This window comes from Gadus macrocephalus, chromosome 11, assembly GCF_031168955.1.
Source record: "Gadus macrocephalus chromosome 11, ASM3116895v1".
NCBI lineage: Eukaryota > Metazoa > Chordata > Actinopteri > Gadiformes > Gadidae > Gadus > Gadus macrocephalus.
In genome coordinates this window covers 24,736,593-24,760,938 of record NC_082392.1, presented here as the reverse complement: position 1 = coordinate 24,760,938, position 24,346 = coordinate 24,736,593, and the positions used below count along the sequence as shown (strand labels likewise).

Here is a 24,346-nt window from a genome sequence, read left to right as displayed (position 1 = left end):
TCACACTCTAGATATTATTTTTCTTATTCTTCTTCTGCACGTTTTTTGGTCTTCAACTCCTCCGCCATACTTTCAGCTACAGAAACCATTCAACTATTAAAACGTTCAGCTCTTTAACGACGGCTGGCTATTATTCATCTTCTTTCAACTCTTTCAACTATTTAAACTATTCAGCTTTTTCCATATGGCGGAGCCTTCCTCTTATTTCCTCTGGTACTTCAACTGTTTAAAGGGTAATTCCGGTGTAAAATGGATTTGGGATATGTTTTGTATGATAACGAGTTGAAACGTTCATTTTGGAGCACAAAAAACGCATATAGACGCTTTCTTCAGTTGGCTGTTTTTAGCCGATTCTATCAAAACACTATAAACTTGGAACAATGGGGGCAGTGGTTATGGTAAAAACTACATCACTATTTTAAACCATATAAAAGGCAAAAAGTAGCCCGACACTTCTTTGGTAGTATAATAAGGGTCTTAACATATAAAACGAGGCATTGAGAACTCTGTAAGTGTACAGATTGTTTATTAAAAAGGACATTTTATACACACAATACCATCAGTATGTGTTCGTCAATCTACCTATCGAGTCTTGAAAACAAAATGGCGTCGACGGGTGATCTACTGATGGTTTTTGTGCTCCAAAACGAACGTTTCAACTCGTTATCATACAAAACATATCCCAAATCCATTTAACACCGGAATTACCCTTTAAGACGTAACTCAATTGATTTTCAACCGTTTATCTTCGTTCAAACCATTAAACAACAAAATTTCGCCATTCTCTTAAGCCCAGTTCAGACCAAAGATTCACCTTGCAACGAGACGGTTTTAGAACGTTGCAGGGGCGGTATGAACGGGTCGTTGCAAGCCGTTGCAAGGAGTTGCAAGGCGTCGCAAGGAGTTGCAAGGAGTCGCCAGAGATTGAACATGTCAAATCGCAAGGTCCAGTTTTAGAACGCAGCGATTTAACTATTCCTCTTCAGCCAATCACAGCACAGAACAACTTGTACGTCACGGCCTTACTCCGTCCCGGTACCGTACCACTCCATAAAAAGATCAGAAGTTGGCAGACTTCTGGTCCGAGGAGAGGGAGAACTTAATTCGGTAATTAAATTCGGTTGAAATGCAGTCCCGGTAATTTGTGTTCGTCTTCTGAATTAAAGGCCTCACCAGATCCTCCAGATGATGGAATAGGACCGGGGACAGGCATGTAAAATTGGTGAAAGCTGACATATCCCCGATTTCCAGCTCTACACAGATTGGCCTAGGCACCCTGTTTCTGCCGCTGAAGTACCCAACTGCGGCTCCATATTCTTGGCTTTACAACTCGCCGTCTCTCCATTTCATGATTAAAGCCACAGCAAAAACTGCGACCATTTCACTCTCACTAACATAATTAGGCCTGTTTATAATTAAGTTATCCATCTCCAATTAGTAGTTGAGCCGATGGTGAACAAAGACAGATCAAACTGAAATTCAACTAACGGAAAATGCAATGTATCCAACAACGGGTAATCAAAACTAACTGTAAGCTCCAGCTATTTACTCCAATGCAGATGTAGTGGAGAATGACAAAACACAGTAATTCTAGCCTACTCTCAAGTAAAATAAAAATAAAACTAATTGCAAACCAAACTAATCTAACCTAACCTACGCAAATGATGATGTTGCAGCTCTCAGCTGTGCCAGAGCGTTCACAGTTGCTATGGAAACCACCTAGCGTCGCAGCCCGTTGCAGCCAGTGTGAACAGCCCAGTTTTAGAACGTCGTAGCCCATCTCGTCGCAAGGATTTGCGAGTTGCAAGCCGTTGCAAGGTGAATCTTTGGTCTGAACTGGGCTTTAAAGAGACACACATACACACGCAATGTCTCCGCCATTCTCTTAAGACACACACACACACACACACACACACACACACACACACACACACACAGCTTTATTCCAATTCGGTTTTAACATTTTGAACTGTGTTCAAATATCTCACTTGATTAAAGCTATTCAACATGTCTACTGCCAACTACTACTACTACTACCATTACTACTCCTACCACTACCATTACTACTCCTACCAATACTACTACTCATATCAATACAACTACTACAATTGCTACTACTACTTCAGCTGCTACTACTACTACTTCAGCTACTACTACTACTTCTTCAGCTACCACTACTTCAGCTACTACTACTACTACTTCAGCTACTATTACTACTACTTCAGCTGCTACTACTACTTCAGCTGCTACTACTACTTCAGCTACTAACTACTACTTCTTCAACTACTACTACTTCAGCTATTACTACTTCTACTTCAGCTACTACTTCTACTTCAGCTGCTGCTACTACTACTATCACTTTCATATTCTGTTAATTTTGCATTTCTTCATTTTCAGCAATGCTTTGCGCTTGTCATTCAGCCGTCAGCATTCACACTCGTTTTCTGCAGGAAATGCAATTTCTAGTTATTATTTTTATTTTTTATGCTTTTCGTTAGAGGAAAACAAAGTATCTGACTTATATTGCTATCGGTAGATAGCCAAAGCTGCGGTATCGGAAGTGAATAAGTGGTATCGGCATATCCCATCTAAATGATTTATTTATTTGTGGTGATTTGAACAATTTCTATTAATATTAAAGCTATTGAAGCAGATTTGAAGTCTCATTTGAGTCTCATCACAGTATCTCTACACCCCAAACTGTCAGCATGTCGGTCACCCAGGCCATGGAATGGCTGATCGAACATGTCGACGACCCCTCGGTGGACACTCCTCTCCCGGGCCACGAGACGTCAGGGGCTGCGGCCACGGCCCCAGCGGGTCCCTCTCTGGTCGGCCCCGCCTCGCTGTCCGGGGTCCTTCAGCTCCGGAGCATCCGCCAGGCCTCCACAGAGGAGAGCAGCAGGCAGGATGAGCTCACCGAGATCTTCAAGCGGATCCGCAGGAAACGAGAGTTCAGGCCGGACTCCAGGGTTGGCGATGTCTCTTTGCCTCTCTCTCTCAGTTTCTATTTAGCTCTAGGTTTCTGTCTAGCTCTTTCTCATGACAATTTATTTTTCTTATTTTTGTCTAGCAGTGATCGGAGATCTTCTCATCAGTATTAAAACTTTATTGCTTCAGAGCCGGCCTTGTGATCTGACACAAAACAAATGGGACCTTTTGGAATCTCATGGTGGTTGTCACTGCTTTGTTGTAATACAGTAATTGTAAAGGTGTTTGTGTCTTTGTGTATATCTGTTTTTATCCCTGCAGGCAGTGATTGCCCTGATGGAGATGGGCTTTGAGGAGAAGGAGGTGGTGGATGCTCTGAGGGTGAACAACAACCAGCAGGATGCTGCCGTACGTTAAATGGATAGTCAGTTTTTTTTGCACTTTAAGCCTTATTTTTAGGTTGTTTACAATGAAATAAATCGGTTCAGGTGCTGTTAGTCTGTGTTTGGACAAGTTTAGTTCTTTTTTCTAGCCCGTCAGATCCCACTGTACAGGTCGATGGGCATGAAACATTGGTCCTAAAGCAACATTAAACGTTCGTTTGCAAAGCGAAAGTATTCGGTATTAGTCCTCCGCCGGAACCGGAAAAGGGATTGTTTTCGTCCTGTTTGTAGGTGTTAAGCGCACATAACACCGCTGCAATAAAAAACTACAAACAGGATGAAACAATCCCTTTTCCGGTTCCGGCGGCGGACTTATACTGACACTTTCGAGGCTTCCTATAGAAATGAGTGGCTACAACAAAATTACTAATAAAACCTGCTGGAAAGCATACTTTGCTCTGATTTTTTTTGTCTAACATAACTTACACCAGTTACCAATCTGATTTTCACAGCTTTGAAAACAAACGTTTAATGTTTTAGGGCTGATGTTTCATGCACATCAACCTGTACAGTGTGATCTGACGGGGGCTAGAAAAAAAACGAAACTTCTCCAAACACAGACTTTCGGCAACGTTAGCACCTGAACCAATCGATTTAATTGTAAACAACCTGAAAAAAACTGACTATCCCTTTTAATCATAATGTTACCAACCATCAGTTACACATCCAAATCCAAGATGATTTGTATTTCTTTATATATATTTGTTCTTGCCTTTTTGTGCGTGGGTTGAAGAGACCTGTAGCCTAGCACCACAGGTGGGAATCAAACCTGCGCTGTAGGGCGCATTGCTAACTCGGTTGGAAGAGGTGGATTGAGCAACCGAGAGGACCACTCAAGGGGATTTTTAAGGAAACAATGAATTGTGTTATTTCAGCAGCCTCAATGCTGTAGTGATACGAGTTGCGGGGGTCAGAATGGTATCCCAAGCAAGGTGTTTCTCTGTGTTCCAGTGCGAGTGGTTGCTGGGAGACCGGAAGCCCTCCCCCGAGGACCTGGACAAGGGCATCGACACCAACAGCCTCCTGTTCCAGGCCATCCTGGAGAACCCAGTCGTCCAGCTGGGCCTCACCAACCCCAAGACTCTTCTGGGTAACCTCTAATCCAGTCAACCAAATGTGGGCACTGTCTCCACATGAACCGGTCTTACCCACAAACGGTCTCTTCTGGCTTCACCAAAACATCCCTTAGCAATCTTATTGGTCCGAATCGTTGTGCCGAGAGCCTTAAGCGTGTGAGCGTGCCCTCACTACACATTAAAACCATAGCAGTAGCACCTTGATCTTAGTGGTAGGGCATGGTTGAGTGAAGTACTTGTATGGCAATTCACTGTCTTATTCAACAAAACTTTTGCAAACTCTGTAATATGCACATTGATGCTTCAAAGCCGAAGTTCTAAATGCTATTTTCTTCTATGTTTACATTCATGTCGACGGCGCACTTACGGTAAATGCTCTTCAGCCGAATCGATTCAACCAATTCATATTCACCTATGATATTGGTACATGATGTTTAAGTGAAAACAGGAGGGACGGTACAGTAGGGCTGGGCGATTAATCGAATTTTGATCGGCAATTCGATTTTAGCGTCAAACGATTACAAAACGAATGTGTATATATATATATATATATATATATTTATGTTTTGGATACAGCTGGATACATATCTGTACATTATTTTAGATTTTTTTTTTAAATTGACCATTTTGTATTTTTTTAAGGTGAAATTTCAAAGTTCTCAGTTACAAAGTGTTTTTTGGGAGAAACATGCTGAATAAATACATCATTTTTTCAAACTCAAAAATGATCATTTCAATAATAGTGATTTCATTATTGACCAAAATAATCGTGATTATGATTTTTTTTTTTTCATAATCGAGCAGCCCTACGCTCCTTTATTAAAACATGACTCGTGTATGACATTCACCAATGTCCCTTTTGAAGACAGAGGTCTTTAAAGAAGCCTGTTTGTGTGTGTGTGTGTGTGTGTGTTTTCAGCGTTCGAAGACATGCTTGAAAATCCTCTGAACAGCACGCAATGGATGAATGATCCAGAGACTGGCCCGGTCATGCTCCAAATCTCCAGAATCTTCCAGACCCTAAATCGTACATAGTGTGTGTGTGTGTGTGTGTGTGTGTGTGTGTGTGTGTGTGTGTGTGTGTGTGTGTGTGTGTGTGTGTGTGTGTGTGTGTGTGTGTGTGTGTGTGTGTGTGTGTGTGTGTGTGTGTGTGTGATGGGAGGAGGTATTGGTTTGCCTTGAAAAGTGAAAGCCCTAGGTTTGGATTGACAAATGTTACGCATATTGTCTATTTATGACATTTACAGACAAAGCCCTTTTAAAATTAAATGTTACCTTGAACTTTATTAAGATCTCAATAACTGAAATTTAGTACGTTGTTTTTACATTTTAATAAGAACTTTATAGTTAGGATGGACATGATTTATTTTATATAATTTCTCCATGTGTGAAAATAATAGATTTTTAGGCATCAATTCAATGTTTACACTTCTGAAAACTTTTTTTGTATGTTTTGCAACATTTAAAATTCAATGTTTCTGGCTGTTAAATTTCTTCAGCAATGAATGTTATATTTTTGAAGAGGGAGGGATGCGCTTAATTCGAGTTTCTCTGGCCTTGTTAAAGAAGCGTGATTGTCCGTGATCATTGAATATGGGTTTGTGACACATTACCGCTAGAAGTTCAGCTTTGAGGGCCTGCCTGCCTCGTTACTGTAAATCACACTTGTATCGATTTTACAACATTACAACAATTGTCCTTGTGCAAATTTGAAAATATTTATTTAATATTTTGCCTTTCAAAGAAGAATATACACTGTCTTTTTGCGTCCGTCATATTTCTACAAACATCGTATTAAGGAGAGCTGTCTGCTCTTGAAAATTATGTTTCTCTCATCTAGAACTTTACTGTTTTTCACTTCAGCACTTGAAGAACAGACACTCCATCTCCTTTTGTAGAACACATCACGCATGCTGGAATATTATATTTCAAAAGACCTAACCTAAGCATAAGACCTTTGCAAATGAGCGTTTCATTAAACGTTATTTGATGCTTCGTCACTTCTACCAGAAACAAGGTAACACATTGATTTATAGTTAGTCATGCATACACAATTAGTTGTGACATATGAAATGGTCCTCTTTTTTTATAAGAGCCAAAAAGATGAATACTGTCAAACCAAAACCAAAATTCACTTGCCTTGTTGTTATTTGTCCTATAAAACCACATCCCAGGTTTCTGTCCAATTAGTCAGGCAGATAGGTTTAACAATTGTGGGATTACACGTACAAGCATGAAATTTGGCACAGTCATATGTAATAGTCTAATGAATAATTCCAGATATGGCGCCACCAGGAAAACGTCCTATGGTAGCCATGGCGGCCATTTTACAAAATGGCCGTTTTGACTGCAAATATGTTTTACCTAACGACACAAATGCTTCATTATGTTCTAATGAAATTACTCTAGATACACATATATGCCATATTTGCATTCTCCAAATGACCACAATTTGCATTTGTGTTGCAAGCAATGTCAATTAACCAAGGAGCGTAATAAGTTCTGCCTCAAACATTTTCTGAGCCTCTGTTCAGGACTAAAATTCTGGACTACATGTTTCCAGTAAAATTACAGAACAAATTAACTAGTTCACAGGTAAGTATATAATTATTTTAGGTAAACCACTATGAAATGAAAACAAGTGGTTCTGAACATTTAATATTAGTGATAGTGACATTATTAAACAATAAAGCACTGTTAAGGTAAGTTACAAGATAGTTCCAGTTCGATCTTGTTTATGCGTCACAATTTTCTCCACCACACTGGCACAAAGCAGTACATTTCAAACCAGCTTATTTGCACTTGCATCGTCCCTTGCAACCCTTTTTGCAGTTACAACAAATCAGTTGCCTTGATGAAGTGTTGGCTTCAGGAAGCGTGGACCACAGGGGTTTCCAGTTTTGGGGATCGATCCATCCCCAATCCCCAGGTGAGGGCAGATCCATAACAACCTTGAGCATGTTTCCCCAGCAGTACACAGCCCTCTTGATTTGTTGGACCAGGACTCCTCTGGTAGGGGGAATAGCTTTCATGGTTCGTCCTTTCTTCGACAAGAGTGCCTGTCGAGCTTCGTCTATGTTGAGGAGATTGCTGGTGCGATCGTAGAGAAGAATGGTGAACTGCTCAAGCACTGCCACAATGTCAGAGATGTCTGCTGTCCCCGTGGAAAGATCAACTGTCTGGTGTCAATTCGTCAAATACTTTCCAGGTATCCCAGGCTATCTTCTTTCCCCTGTTGTATTAAATGACGACACTGTCACACCCTGTGTAAGCATGGAACATCGGGAGGCCCTGTGACTTATCTGGTCCGAGGAATGCTGCAATTTCACTTCACATCTGAACCATTCGTGGTGACTATCTGCTTATCTGATACAAGATGTGTTTTGTCAAGAAGGCAAACAGTTCTGTTTTGTTTGCATCAATTCTCAGGAACTGCTGCCAATTTCCTGGTAGAACAGTGGATCCGTCAACTCTCCTTCAAATGCCTTTCACACGTTTGTCCCTGGCTTGAGATTTCAGGCTGTTGTTACAGTACTGGTCCCAGACTATATCCACACGACAGGCTCTTTGCAACTGACCTTGTATGTATTTTGCAAGAATACTTTCAGTGCATAATCAAAGGTTTTGGCAGCATCTGGTTTCAGAAAGTTGACCAACACTGCCCCGTCAAGGATAATAATAATTCTTTATTTCAGACCCAGGAGGATCCATATCAACACAAACAAAATAAACAAATAACCAAACACAGAGTAAAAAAAAATACACAAATTCACAATATTAAGTGCCGAGCATACAGACATGATCGCCAATGGTTCCACAGTCTGGAAGAAAATCTAACCGAACTGCATAGAGGGTTGGCCAAAACTGCAATTAAGTTATTTTCTGACTCAGATGCCCTACACATAAATCCATACATCAGGCCACGTAACACAGCAGAGCAGGTAGGGACCCCAACACTTACAAACATTTGGCTTGTGCTGGAGCTTCTTGGAGCTCTCAGCAGTAGCCTCATGCTATCATTATAGGCCACTGTAAGCTTTCTAATGCTGCCTTGTTTATAACGACACCACAGGTGGGCAGTATACAGCGGCGTACAATACGCTCGAAAGAGTGAGATTTTAACAGGTAAAGAGCACATACTAAACCTACGGCAGAGCATGTTTGCTTGTGCATACAGCTTCCGATGCTGCCTATAGATATCCTTGTCATCAGACAGGTCATTTGACATAATATGGCCCAAGTATGTAATTTCACTGCACACACTGAGTGCAGTGCCAGACAGATAGAAGTCAGGGAAGGTTGACTGTCTGTCTCCTCTGCTTCTGACAATCATGATCTTACTCTTTTTTGCGTTGTATTTTATGTCAAAATCATCACCATACTGTGTGCATACTCTCAGAAGCTGTTGTAGACCAGCACTATATGGACTAAAGATGACCAGATCATCTGCGTACATAAGGTGGTTAATGAGTGATAGTGACGTCAGTATCTGGTTTTGACCATCACCTCTGACCTCTGCGCAACTCTCTAGACACACCAATAGATCTGATTTGGTTCCCAGTCGTAACTTTTCAAGCTGAGATATTGACGGGGGACATGCTTGGTTTTCATGGCGGAAAAATTCTTCCAGATCACCATCTCGTGTTTGAAATGCGATGTAGAGTCTTGAGAATAAAGAGCAGTCACTCTTTAGCGAAGTAACTTGCAAACTTTTCTTGGATTTCTCTTTGACGATCGACTAAACAATGGCAGTTTATTCTTCTTTATTGGCTCAGTAAGAGGTACGGTTCGCTCCAGTAGACGGTCGGCTACGAAGGTCTTGTACTGTTTCTTACCTATCTCCTCAGCCTGTTGAACAGTAGAAACAACAGTTGGGTCTGCAATGTCCCTTCAATTAAATTTTATTTGTATAGCCCTTAATCACCATTACAGTCTCAAAGTGCTTAACAGGCCAAATATTTGTGACACCCCCCTTTACCCATGCCCCCACACGGGCAAGAAAAAACTCCCTTGAATCAGCAAGGAATAAATCTTGTGAAGAAACGCAGTGTAGGGGATCCCTTCTTCCAGGGATGGTCAGGAGTGCAATGGGTGCCACAATTGACATACAGGTAAATACATGCACATCATATTAAAATGGTGATGGGGTTCTGGCCGGTTATCCATGAGGAGAGTCCAGGCATCCAGTCCAGCACCCGCAACACGCTAGAACAGACAGAATAGTGAATTAGAACGGAAAAGGACATAGTGGGAATGTATAATGTAATAAGAAAAGCACAAGCAAACGGAGTAGTCTTCACTTCGCATCTGTTGTTTTCACACTCCAAATGCAAGATGGTAGAGGTGCGTTTTGAGCTTCCCTTTGAATAGCTCCACAGAGTCAGCTTCCCTGATCGCTGATGGCAGCCTATTCCATAGGAAGGGGGCTCGATAGGCAAACGCTCTCTGTCCAGCCGATTTCTTTTTAACCTTCGGCAGTGAAAGAAGGCCGGCTCCCGAAGACCGGAGGGACCGAGAAGGACTATAAGGAATGATCAGGTCCTTCAGGTACGATGGAGATAATCCATGCAAGGCTTTATAGGTTAGCAATAGCACCTTAAAGTCTGATCTGAAAGTTATTGGTAGCCAGTGTAGAGAGGCGAGAATAGGTGTAATATGATCAAACTTTCTCGTTCTGGTCAGCAGTCTAGCTGCCGCATTGTGTACCAGCTGTAGACTTTTTGTGGTAGAGTTCGGTAATCCCGAGAACAGTGCATTGCAATAGTCCAGTCTTGACGAAACAAATGCATGAATCAGTGTCTGCATCCACTGCAGATAACATTGGTCTGATTCTTGCAATGTTTCTCGGTAGTCATTCTGACCAGTTCCGGCCCAAGCACCATACATCTTCTAAGAGCATTTGGAGTTTGAGTGAGTCCAACAGCACCACCGTCACTCTTCACAGCAGCATAATTTTGCTCATGAGCCTGGTCAATGGCCATGGATGAGAACACTCGTTTTGTCTTGTGAACTGTGAATTTGCCATTGGTGAATTCAGTAGCAATCTCTGGGTGTGACTTGCTAAGACTCATCATGTCTCGAATGTGGACAGGCACCCATCATGCATAGCTGGTGTGGTCCATGCTGACAAACCATGGTGCAAGCTGTGTGAGGCTGTCAATGGACAGGGGGGAGTTTGCTGTCCTCAGTGACTTGACAAACGTTAAGAGGAGGAGTGCCAGTTGAAGAGTGCCAGAATTGGAACTGTGGCACATCTTGAATTCTTTGACCACACCAGTCATCAAAGGATTCAGGTTGGCTTTCAGACTCCAGAGACTCTGTGTAAAGAGCATAAGACTTTGTTAGTTGGATATATAAGCTGCTTGCTGTCACTTGATGCGCATGTCTGGTTCTTGTAACATGAGATGCCTTCAGAAATAAATTTGCAGTTCCAGGAGAAGCAACTCTGGCCTGAACCAAGGCTTCCACGCAGCCAGCATCTTCCAGCCAGACTCTTAGTCCAGCCATCTCTTTATACAATCCTCTGAAGATGATGACGAAATGATCATCCCCGTACGTTGATGGCCAAGTCCACTGTATCTGTTTGGAGATGGTGTAGAGGTTGATCCACAGTGATCACTGGTGTCTGTCCTGGGTTGACTTCCATCACAGCTTGTTTAATCACATCCATGGAGTGCCGTATCATACCAACAGACTTGGAGTCATCCGGAAAGAGGGGAAGTAGTGCTGTGATCGCCGGCAGATTATCTTGTCCTGACTCCTTACTGGCATGGTAGGCTGCCCATGATAAGTTACTGTCACTTTGTGGAATTTCTAGATACCTCTGTTTCACAGTATCCAGCCATCTATAAGTTAAGCAAGTACATTACAATTGTAAGAAAACAATCAAACATTTACTCATGGTAAAACAATAATGTTATTGCATCAGGTTCTTAGACATGGTATCATCTTAAAATATAAAAGGTACGGACCCATACTCTTGGTGCAATGCCTGGATGATCTCCTACTCATCACTCTTCAATGGACCATCAGCCTTTGGGAGTGGAGGATCCTTCTGAGGTAACACCAGCGGATGAACACAGGTGTAGGACTCTGGGAGCTCTGACAGTGTAGTGGTAGTTGATGGCTGTTCAAGGACGCTGTGTTCCCTGCGGTCCGTCCCATTATTATGCTGACTGGGGTGCTGGAATAGTGATATCCCAGTACCGTGAAAGGAATCTGTCGACGTTGTGGAGCTCGGGTTGTGGTCGATATTATCAACCGCTGCCGTTGTGAATGAGCCATTGCGTAGATTGGGTGGACACACTACCTGTTCTCGGTGATACTGCTCACACACTGTTTCCCATGGATGTGGAGATTGTCATCACCCGGTGATGACAATCACCAGGCTCCTATGATCATAGGAGATGGACAGTCCGAGGTCAAACAGCATCTCAATGAGGTCACGTTTCCGAGTCTTTGCATGGACCCACGTAGATGCCCATCCCACGTAGATGGGCAATGGGGTTTCTCTGTCTTTGTGGTGACGCACAGTAGTACTACCCGCTCTGCGACGGATAGAGCTATTGTACTGCAACAACTGGGCTGTGCTGAGGGTTGCTTTGGGTAAACCATCACCTGATTGAGACTTGATGTTGGGGCCATCGAGGATCATGGCCACCAAAGACAACAGTGACTGAGGTACTGATTTTACTTGGCAGTCCTCATCAAAAGAACCTGTGAATGTAGCTTCAGTTACGAACATATCTCTCCGTACTATCTTCGCTGCCCTTGCAAGACATATGGCTTCGTCATCGTAGTCTTCTTTGCAGACTTTACGGAGGGCAGGTCCTACATCTTTATCAAATGCAAGTAGTATATCACGCCCTTCCTTATGAGCCGTAAGGTCTGGGAATTGGGCCAGGATGCGATTTTTTTACTTTGTGCTATGTGGTCTTACATGCTGCTCCACTCCAAGTTGGTCTAGAGACGATTCGAATAAAGTTTGACGAGATCTGCAAGTTTAAAGACAGGGGCATGCTCTTCATCCATTCTTGTTTCATCGATAAATGACAGCAACTCGGCTAGTGCAATCCCATGGTTGACTTTATCAGTTGTGTCCATCTTCTGTTTATCTTGCTTTGTTGTAAAGTGAAACGAGACACCTTGGATGATATTTAGCATCTTGTGTGACCATGTCCCCAGCACTCAATTTTGCAAGTTGCCTCTCATCCTGCAGCTCTAATGCACATCTTCGTACGCGGGAGTCTAGACGAAAAGTTGAAGCCTGCCCTCACGGAGTGATTCGGAAGTCGACGCGTCTTCGCATAAAAAACAGACATCCGATGCTAGCACTTCATGATGAGCGACTTGACGAGTGTATTTCTCGGATGTAGTAGCATCAGGGTCGCAATCCTTTGTGCATTTCCTTTTTTCTGCTCGTTGTAATTTTGTATTATTGAATTTTGTATGGCAGGAATTGTGCCACCTGGCATTGTTCTCATGAAACGTAGCTTCAATGCCATTTCCCTCATCAAGGCGTCCTAATTCTAGCGGCATCGGTAATTCGTGAAGTTCATTGAAACGTCTGATTCTGGAGCCAATGGTAGAATAACCAACTCCAACATCGTGCCGTTTTGATTCTGTTTGGCATTGCAAACGCTCTGGTGTGATTGTTTTGCACAAAACACACTTGTTCCAATCCGTCTGTACCGGCGCCTTTGATGGTCCAGGTTGCAGTGGATCCACTAGCTGATAACTGTTGGACATGTCTCCATTCCCAACACCTACAAGCAACTAACCACCACCTCTACAACTACTGCGATCTGCGATCTGGCGCAGGCAAAGAGAACCCCTTCACGCTTGTTCCTTCTCGCTCTCTCCCTCTCAAAAGTTGTACACGACCCATGTGCTGTTCTTGGCAATTATTTCCATGAGCTTTCAGTAGGCTAATGCAAAAATGTAGAAGGATTAAAAGTTAATGAATTCATTGAAAACAAAGTTTGATTTCTTCTGTTCTTCATTTTTCAACTGAGTAAAGATAAAGCAGAAGACCGAGTGCAGTACACGACTGTTAAAATAATAGCATATGAGGACATTTGTATAAGGAATTTAATGAAGAGAATCCCTTAAATTAGTGTTAGGGGTCAAATGTAAGACTCGCAAGCTCGCAAGTAGTATCCCCCCTAAACTTTAAAAATCCCCCCTATGTGGAGCTCTTAAGGGGGGAATCCCCCCATTTTGAAATTTTTAACTTAAGCCCTGAAGTTGTGATCATTTGGTGATTGAAATGATAGCCTATATACGTATCTAGAGTAATTTCATAAGAACATAATGAAGCATTTGTGTCGTCTGGTAAAATATATTTGCGGTCAAAACGTCCTATGGTAGCCATGGCTACCATAGGACGTTTTCGCGGTGGCTCCATATCTGGAATTATTCATTAGACTATTATATATGACTGTGCCAAATTTCATGCTTGTACGTATAAACCCACAATTCTTATGTATGGATGCACCTATCTGCCTGAAATTGGTTCCTGAGTAACATTGACTTATAAACTAATTTGTTACTATTAAACTATTTTATCTGGTCAAGGATATTACATCTGGTAAGGTTTATTTTATTTCACTTTAAAATTGGTAGGTGGCATGATTGTTTTTTTTGCCATGCATTTGGTTGTTTTTAATTCAGTATTTGACAGTATTGTGACATTCTGCACAGCGAGACAGATTGTTTTTATAGCAAATTATATTTTGCCCATAAATGTCTCCTTGGTCCTCTTTACCACACCACTACATACAGTACTTTAATGTTTAAACATATAGGGCCCTATCTTGCATCCGGCGCAAGTGACTTAGTCACTGGCGCATGTGTCGTTGCTAGTTTACAACTGGCGCAGAGCGTTCTTTTCCCACCACCGCCACTCGCCGGTAAATTAGGGATTGATCATGCGCCCCAAGGGGCGGTTCGGCGGAAGGAGGAGGCATGTTCTGGCGCAAACGGTATTTTGCCGTTTCTCAATACCATTGCGCTACTGACCAGGAAATACCTGGTTTAAAGTCAGTGGCGCGTTGTTCAGATGCTATTTTAAGGGCGCATGCATACATGCGCATGCGATGCATACGGATTGCTTGTGCACCTCGCGCATACACTTTGCCTCTCCCATCTACCTAGCCGCACATTCTTGGTAAATTATTTGGGAAAGAACAGCTGATGCAGCGGTAATAAGTTGTACTTTTAAATCAATGCATCTGCAAACACCGTACAGCAAACACATATTTTCTTGACAGAGACATCGTGTAGGCCTACATGCCCATAACTTTTAGGATTGATGAGTATTTGATCGTGAAAAACATTGTTTTACCGCGAGTGAGTGTTAAAAAGAATGAATGAATGCGGGCGCGCGTGTGTGCTGTTTAAACACACGCAAACGAAACCCGTAACGCATAATACAATCAATGGCAATGTCTATTACCGCGGGGACACATCATGCATATTAGGATAGCAGACAATACTGATAAGAAACAGTTTATAATGTATTGCGTATATCATTAAATAGAACCACAGTTACCGCATATCATATGTTATATCATATACGTTTTCTTTGCCGAAATTTATTTGAGGACTCAGTATTTCTGAAGTTGTGGAAGAAAACCCCTTATTCCATGTGTGAATTAGGCCATATTATTTGGCAATAAACTGAGCCATTTGCAGTTTGAAATTCATGTGCATCTGTCTCATCGGAGACTGCAGACGCGCTGTCAAAATATCAACTCGTCCGATTCAAATGCATTCATGGCTCTTAAAGGGGATGGGAGCTGGCACTCTCATTGGTTTGTTGGACGTTACGCCCAAACCACACCTACGGGTAACTAGGCTGCTTCAGACCAACCCTTTTGACACTTGCGCCGCGACGCAAGTGTCATTTATCCGCCTGTAAAATAGCGATAGCGCCGTAGAACCGCCCACAAAGCTACTTGCGCTTCCCACTTGCGTTTCAGACCGTTAAAATAGGGCCCATAGATGTTTATGAAGGAATTATTGGCCTGAACATTGTATTGGTAAATTTGTTGTGTTCAAGCTAAATTATTCATGTTAGAACAATATGAACAAACCTGGGAGTGGATCAACAATGTGTAAAAATAACAGCTTAGTTTATGGAATTAACAGACATATTAGAGGGGTGCTTTGAGAGGACCAAATTAATTGTAGCTATTTTTATGTGAAATGTCAATGTATTTATTATACAGTGTAAGGGCTTCCTTTGACACCTGCAGTAAGGGATCACCGGGAGCTAGTAGTGTACAGTTTTTCTGTTAATATAACACTGAGATTGTTCATATTTGAAAATGTGTCAGTAAGCAAACATCAGCATGGCTGACAGTTGTGGCAGGGTGGTGTTAGACATGCTAATGCATCGTTTTAATCTCTGCTTTCACGCAGCAGTCCCCCATTAACCAACAACTTATGCAATAAACCCCTTTCAGCTTGGTCATTAAAGTCTTTCACCCTGGTCAGTACCCCTCTCTCATGGCCACACAGTTGTCACTACATTCAAATGATGGTGGTAGAATTCTCTGAATTCTGACCATTTGTATTTAATGAAATGTACTCTGTGAAGTCAATAAATAGGTCAAATATTTATTTTTTTTCTTTGAAAATAAGGAAGTCAGATTTGTAAATGATTGTGTACAATTAACTGATGAAAAAACATAACCCACTACCATTCATGGTCAATCAAGGGAATACCAGTAGAGTAATCTTTCTTTTTTTTCCTTGCCCTTCACAGAATGGACACCATATTCGTTTTAGTTTGTACAAGACTAAGAACATGGCCACTTTGCCATTTCCGCTAAAGCCAAGACAGACCAAAGGTTTACCTTTGTAAATACGAACCTGTAGGTGTGGCTTATTTACCATTCCGCCCATACCCCATATAAACTGTTCTCTTACCTGTGTTCGAGAGATGCTTCATGAACCGCCTCCAGAACACAAGCTTGTTTACCTTGTATTTGTTGGAATAAACCACTTTTTATTTACCACTCCGAGTCATACCTAACACGAGATGACCATACCGCATAGGATCAAATTCGTTTTTCATCACTTTGTCCCATAGTTTTTGCTGTCTGCCTTGCCATAGTCTGTCCACAGAGCTTCCATCAGTCTGCTTTTCGCTTTTGAATTCAGTTGAACTAAGTAATTTAATTTTAATTGTATTAACCCACCTCCTTCGTGTAGGAAGCCCTCTTCTCTTCTACTTTCGTGTTTATTGGCGGTTTGCAGACCGATATGGTGCATTACCGCACCTACTGTTTGGTTTGGAGCTTTGATGGAGGTTATACGTTATAAACTATGCATAAGAACAAAAGTAAATAAACAAAATCATATAAATAGAAAACAACAGAGAAGATAACAAACCCTAAATAAATAAATGAAAAAAAATAAATATTTTTTTAAATTATAGTCTCAAATAAACCTGTTGCTTTTAGGTAGGTCATTAAATGTTTCCATGCTGGTGGTCTGAGTGTGGAAAAGGAGAGTAAACCCTCTACGGTCAAGCTAGTTTGACCGAAAGCTTTAACATTTTCCAACAGCTCCCTTCTCTCCAAATTGTATGCTTCACATTGCAGTAAAACATGCTCCACTGTTTCTCTTCCATTACATTTTGGACAGATCCCTGTTTCATGTTTGCCTATGATGTTCATATTGTTGTTAAGACATGTGTTCCCTATGCGTAGTCTTGTGATGATAACCTCACATCTTCTGTTCAGGGATGCAAACAGGTGAAGGGTCAAAAAAGTGAGTACTTAATTCGGTAATTAAATTCAGTTGAAATGCAGTCCCGGTAATTTGTGTTCGTCTTCTGAATTAAAGGCCTCTCCAGATCCTCCAGATGATGGAATAGGACCGGGGACAGGCGTGTAAAATTGGTGAAAGCTGACATATCCCCGACTTCCAGCTCTCTACACAGATTGGCGTAGGCACCCTGTTTCTGCCGCTGAAGTACCCAACTGCGGCTCCATATTCTTGGCTTTATAACTCGCCGTCTTCTCCTTTTCATGATTAAAGCCACAGCAAAAACTGCGACCATTTCGCTCTCACTAACATAATTAGGCCTGTTTATAATTAAGTTATCGATCTCCAAGTAGTAGTTGAGCCGATGGTGAACAAAGACAGATCAAACTGAAATTCAACTAAAATCAAACTGAAAATACAATGTATCCAACAACGGGTAATCAAAACTAACTGTAAGCTCCAGCTATTTACTCCAATGCAGCTGTAGTGGAGAATGACAAAACACTAACTCTAGCCTACTCTCAAGTAAAATAAAAATAAAACTAATTGCAAACCTAACTAATCGCAAACCTAACTAACCTAACCTACGCAAATTATGATGTTGCGGCTCTCAGCTGTGCCAGAGCGTTCACAGTTGCTATGGAAACCACCTAGCGTCGCAGCGCTTTGCAGCCAGTGTGAACGGCCCAGTTTTAGAACGTAGCAATAGATCACGCCAGGCTGTGGTATGTGCTCATTACGGCCCCGACGCGCAGCGGAGGGCCGGCGACCCCCTTCACAGTGGTATAATGAGCACATGCCACTGACTGAAGTGATCTATTGCTTTTATACAACGGTTACTGTTATGGCGAAACGAAAGTCATAGACACACTACATTTAAAAAGAAACCAAGAAAGTCAAAGTAGCCGTTTTATTAAAGAATGCAAAAAAGTAGTCCCTCCTGGCTGCCGCTATGCATCGACGGTCGCTATGCAACACACTTTAGCGTCCCTCCGAGAGAAGGCTCCGATAGAGCGGTTCGCCGGCAATTTATCCTATGGAGCAGTTCACTCGCCGTGTGCCTAAGCTTTCGTTAGTCTCTCCATCGCCTTGCTCACTCCCGGAGTAACAACATTTACACCCTCTCCATCATCCAACATATGTTTTACTTTGTAACTGTTTCTACTTCCAGGCGCGGAGTGATATGCAAACTTTCACAAAATGATCGGGCGTCATAGCAGTAATCTATACGCTCATTATACAACAGTTGGGAACCAATCAGATCGCTGGATTTAGGTCCCCCGTTGTATAAATACAATTATATTATATACTATTATATATAGAGCTCCGGGAGTCGCAAACGGCAACAATCACTTTCTCCTCCATGCTGCAGTTCACCCCGGACTGCACTGCACTGAGTTTGACGGTTGAACGCTGATTGGCTGTTACGTTACACATGTCACTCAGTGGCCACGCTGTTGAACGCTGATTGGCCGTCATCACACGAAATTCGCGTCAAAGTTTAAATATTTCAAGTCGAGCGAATTTATCGCCACAAATCCTCATGAACGCGCTCGCCTGTGCACGGTGAAAGTGTGGTGTGACAAATCAAAACTTATCGCCGGTTTTCCCTCGCAAGAAAACTGCCCGATACGCCTCACTTTGTATGGGATCCTGTCGCCCTGTCGTGTTTGGTGCGAACGCACACATCGCAAGCTTTCACGTTCCCTAGGCCTAGATTACCTACGCCACACTTCATTGGTAACAGTGCTATCTCTATGCAGGTCTATGCGCTAGCTAACATCAGCTCAAGTTAACTGATATCATGGATGAAAATGACCAGTCGTCCGATGTTCAATACCAGGACATAAATCCAAAAAAGGCGGAGAGAAACGGGGAGATTTCCTGTGTGGCCATCAGTTTGATTGATATCGGCCTTCCTTAATTTTCTATCTTAAAAAAAACGGGGACAGAGTTTTATTTTTATTTTCCCGGGGACAGGCAACCAAAAGCTGCGACTGTCCCCTGAAACCGGGAGAGTCTGGTCACTCCATCATGGATACTTCCAAGACAAATAATATTCATGTTAAACTTTCAGCAAAAGACTGCAACCTTACCTTAAGCTCTCATTCTTTACTTTCAGAAACCGGTCGAAAATTTTGAAATTCCCCAACCATTCAGGAGTTACGGTACATAGAAGCTCACGTTACAAATACTTCAGGTGCTGGTGAATCTTGTCTCTGTGATTGGACGGTAGTTCTGCGGAAGTGGTGTGGGCTACCGTAATGATTAATACACGGGCGCAAGCTCTATTTCTCCGCTTGATAGTTTTTGAACGATCTAGATATCAGAAACGGTTAGTTACGGGAATGAGGAGTGCGCATGCGCACGAAAGTTCCGGCGCAAATTAGACCCCCCCCCCCCCCCAAACAAAAACTCCTCGGATCTGCATGAACCACACAAGTGACCCATTTGGCCGTCAAAAAAGTGAGTCTCACTTAAAAAGTGAGCTGTTTGCATCCAGTAGCCCTGTCTCCTTGTTACCACCTGCCTCTGAATTCTATGCAGGAACCGACCCTTATTTTCCCAATCCCATTGTTCTTGCCACACCTTGTTGATTTCTGATTTCATTATTGTTTTAACTTCAGATTTACTTCATGGAACACCCAGCTGTATCCTGTTTCAGTGCCTTTTTAGCCAACATGTTGAGAACCTCATTGCCTTCTACTTCAGCATGGGATGGGACCCATAAAAAGCTCACCGTTATTTGCATTTGTTCTATTTAAAACAAACTTTGAAGAACCTCATAAACTAGATCAGGCCTACAGGTAGATTTGCCATTTGAAATGCTGATTAGAGCTTCCATTGAGTCTGAGCAAATGATGTATCTACTGAACCGTCCCTCTTCTATCCACCAGAGTCCCAATAAAATGGCTAACAGCTCCACTGTGAATACTGCTAAAAGATCTTATGTTCTTTTGATAATTGATAAATTAAACTGTGGTATGTGTACTGCTGCCCTGTCTTACCCGTGTCTGGATCTTTTGACCCATCTGTAAAAATTTGAATTGATCCGTTATACTCATCACTTATATACTGTTGTATCAAACTATTCATCCCTCCAAATTCATTACATTGTTTTGATTTCTTAAGCATTTCAAGATCTACTGTAGGTATGGGGAAAAGCCAAGGGGGAGTTGCTGGTAGTGGTATTGTACAGCTGTGTGTTGAATTGGATAACCCTAACTTCCTGGAAGAGCTATCTCCTTCCCATCCAAAACTATTTAACTTTGTACGCCCATGCTGCCAGCATGGCTCTAGAACTGATTTGGTTGGATGAGCCTGTGTGTGTCCTTGCAAATTAGTCCAGTATACCATGGATAACTGCATACGCCTCAAAGATAATGGTAATTCTCCAACCTCCACCCGTAGAGCTGGAACTGATGAAGTCTTGAATGCCCCACAACACAGCCGGATGGCCTGTGCCTGTATTACATCACATTTGGTAAGTTTTGATTTTGCAGCTGAACTATATGCAATACATGCAAAGTCTAATGCTGATCTGATTTTGGCAGTGTAAATTTGCTTAAGGGAATTCATACTAGCGACCAGCTACTTCCAGCTAAGCACCTCATTACATTGATTACCTCTTTGCATCTCATCACTCCTCTCTGGATATGTTCTCCAAAGGACATCTTACTATCCATCCAGACTCCCAGAAACCGAATTACTTGTACTTGCTTAACCATTTGTCTATAGAGTGCAATTTGCAAGGTTGGATTTTCCCTCTTCCTGGAAAAACATATCACTTGAGTCTCCTTAACTGAGAAACGGAAGCCCCACCTATTTCCCCATTTCTCTACTGTGCTTACAGCTGCCTGTAGCTTCTTTCAGCAAACGTGCCATTGCAGATTTTAACCCACAACGCCCCATCATCTGCATACAGAGAGCTTCCAAGACTAGCATCAACCTCTGAGAAAATGTCATTAATCATAATACTAAAGAGTAATGGACTGCACACACTCCCTTGTGGGACTCCATTCTCTGTAGGATAGACCCTAGATTGGGTTGCCCCCACCCTCACTTCAATAGTTCTATCCTTAAAGGAGCATTTCACCAGTGGAGGCGTGAATATGTATTGAAATTGGGTCCTATATGTAGTCGAATAATAAAATAAAATTCTAGTTTGGTGCCGTCTTGACCGAGAAAAGGCAGAAAGTGACTTTTTGGCGCTTGTGAATTGAAGACAACAACTCCCACCATGCACCACCATGCACAGCTTCGCTGGGCACTCCCGCTGATCTAGATCTTTGCCTATCGGACACCTCGTTGTTCCATCTACCAAGCTGATGCCGCAAGACTGCTTGAAAATCACTTCACACAACATTTCTAGTGAAGAGTATTAGTTGGTGAACTCATTGAATTAGTCCTCGTTTGTATTTCTTTCGAAATGGTGAAATTTTGCATGGTGCCATCTTCCTTGTCAGATCCTGTACCTTCCGCCATTGTATTTCAGTTTTATCAACAGCCTCTGTTAGCTTAGCTTCAGATGCTGTGGATGTTAGTTTCTGCTGGTGAAGTCCCACCCACTGGCACTGCTCTAATAGGTCTGTAGCGTCAGTGGGTCCGGGACCATGGGTGGGACTAGTGCTTGTAGTCCTACGAGAATCCTCCCCTCTTACACTTCCTATTTACTTCTATGCAAAAATCGTCATATTGCGTCATCTTAAACAGGAAGTGTTGGAGATCGATATGGATCGCTCCAGTCTCTCCAGAAAATAAGGTAATGATGCACGACCATTCAAAATATGAATGGGTTTCTAACGATACAAAGCTTAATGGAAATGGGTGAAGTTTCCCTTTAAGGAAATCCAATACCCAACCAAACATCCTCCCACCTATTCCCATGCTTTCAAGCTTAATAAGGAGACCATCCCGCCACAACATGTCATACACCTTTTCAACATAAAAAAGGATGGCGCCGTCTACCATCTCCTTATTTGCCTGGGCCTCTTACTATATTATCCCAACACAGCACAGGGTCCATGGTCGTCCTCCCTCTACGAAAACCACTCTGACTTGGACTAATCATGTTCCTGCTTTCTACTATGTAGGTTAATCTATCAGTAACCATTTGCCATTACCTTAAACATGTTAGAGGTCAGGGCTATTTTTCTATAGCTAGTCGTTTCACTCTCAACTTTCCCTGGTTTCCCAATTGGCCTGGTGCACAGGATGGCGTCTCTTAAATTCCGGGTTTTCCGTTGTTGGCACGACTGTTTCCGGTTGTAGTGGAGAAGCAGTAACATTTCATCTCAGATCTACTTTACAATTTGTAGAAGGTTACGCTAGATGAATCCTTTTATTAATTGGTAGCACAAAATAAATGTACTTTCTACAAAATAAATTAAAAACTTGTAGACATAGATATCTGTATATCAGTGTTTCCCACACATTGACGAGACTATGGCGCCCCGCCATAGTCTAATTTCGGCCGCCATAGTCTCTGCGTGCACATGAAGTTTTTTTTTTTTTTGCTCAGACGAAGTTCGTGTCGCTCTCATTGGGATTGCATGAGAGCACGAAGTTCGGCTGTCTGCCTGCGACTGTGCCGAATAGCCTTCTGCAGCCGAATCCAAGTTGGCAATCCTTGAACTTTATTTAAATGAGAGTCTGGCGAATCGTGATGAAAGCCAATCAGTTTAGCGTGCGTGTGCTTACGTTGCAGAGGGTCTTGAGTTGTCTAAAAAATAGAGAGAGCGCGACATTCAGAATTTTGCATTAACGTATGAGCACTACCTTAACAGCATCCATGATCAGTAAGTTAACTAACTGTAAACATACGATGCTCACAGAGATGATGCATTTTTAGATGCATACTGTTTGAGAACATTGAGAACATCCGTTTGACCTAGTGCACACGCAAACATAAAAACTGAGTTTCGGAGTTTTTATAAATGATCGTTTCCCATGATAAAAACTCAGTTTTCGTGTAGCCTAAATGAAAGGGCAAAACGTATGAAAACATGTGTTTTCCCATTGTGTAAACGGGGGGTTTATACAAATGTATAGCCTATGAAACGATTGAGAAGGTGACATTTAGGCCACGCCATTGTGTTTAAATAGGCGTACACTGAAAAAAGGAGATTGGCCATCTGTTGTGTAGAATGTATATCTGCAGAAAGTGTAAATAAAATTATTACGGTCATGTTGGGATAAAGTGAATAAATCCAGTAAATGTAGCCTTTCAGCTGTCTCGCGATAACCACGCAATCATACATGACGCGCAAATGCAACTGACGGACTCAGCTCATTCAGTGGAAGAATTTTGTCCATGCGAGTCAAGACACAGTCATCTCAACTATGTAAGTATTCATGACTAATAATAGCTATCTGGTAATGAATTTATTTGGGGGTTAAAGTAACTAGATGGCTGGACAAAGGCTTTTTCAAGAAAAAATAAGTAAATTATAGATTTAATATTTTAGCATGCGAGGCAATTACGAACCTTCCTCCACCATTTAAGATAGCCTACATGTGACTAGCAAGCAGCATAGCATTTCCATGTTAGTGAAACTAATTTGTGTCAAACCTGGCAACAGAGTAGGTTTGTCTGAACTTGTGTAATACTTTTGTGTGTTACGCTGGCCATGCACCTGAAATACGTCAGGTGCAATTTCGTCTAGGAAGCGAGGTCAGAAAAGAATATTTGGCCGTCAATTAGCAAGCTCGTTTGCAGTGCATTGCCGGCTGCCGGCGGCTAGGAAGCTAAATTGCTAGTTATTGGTTTATTTCCTCATTATGTTCATGAGTAAAGGAAACTGCAGCATGAAACTGGCGGCCCATTACAGTTAAATACATTTATGGCTGCCCTATAACTTATACAATTGATTAATTGCATCCATGATAAAAGTGTTTTTCTGTTGCTGCAGATTTACATTTTCTCACGTACACGACGCTCTGTTACCGTGGGCTCAAGATTTTTTGGTGAGGATTACTAGCCTACATAAAGTTGCGTTTTCCAGTATGGAAGCCAGCACACTTTTCTAATATGCAGAAAGTGTATATTACATTATTCAGCTTGTGTTGAGTTAAAATGAATCAATCGTGTAAATGTAAAGTTGCAGCTTTCAAATTATT

At 42.1% G+C, this 24,346-nt stretch overlaps 1 protein-coding gene and 1 long non-coding RNA gene across 5 annotated transcripts in view; both read left to right on the top strand.

Moving 5' to 3' along the window:
• ubac1 (UBA domain containing 1) overlaps positions 1-6,210 on the top strand; it is a 31,147-nt gene extending 24,937 nt beyond the window's left edge. For 2 of the 4 annotated variants that reach the window (XM_060064563.1, XM_060064562.1), the window contains exons 7-10: positions 2,708-2,972; positions 3,253-3,339; positions 4,326-4,464; positions 5,370-6,210. In XM_060064563.1, coding sequence (XP_059920546.1) covers positions 2,708-2,972; positions 3,253-3,339; positions 4,326-4,464; positions 5,370-5,485 — 607 coding nt within the window. In that variant the 3' untranslated portion in view covers positions 5,486-6,210. Of the gene's footprint in view, positions 1-2,707; positions 3,356-4,325; positions 4,465-5,369 lie in introns of those variants that run through there. The other 2 variants (XR_009527995.1, XM_060064564.1) reach the window with 2 other exon arrangements.
• The window catches only part of LOC132467341 (uncharacterized), a 46,420-nt gene extending 29,947 nt beyond the window's left edge, over positions 1-16,473 (top strand). The window contains exon 2 of the long non-coding RNA XR_009528005.1: positions 11,927-16,473. This is a non-coding gene — a long non-coding RNA (uncharacterized LOC132467341). The remainder of the gene's footprint in view (positions 1-11,926) is intronic.
• The last annotated feature ends 7,873 nt before the right edge of the window (positions 16,474-24,346 follow it).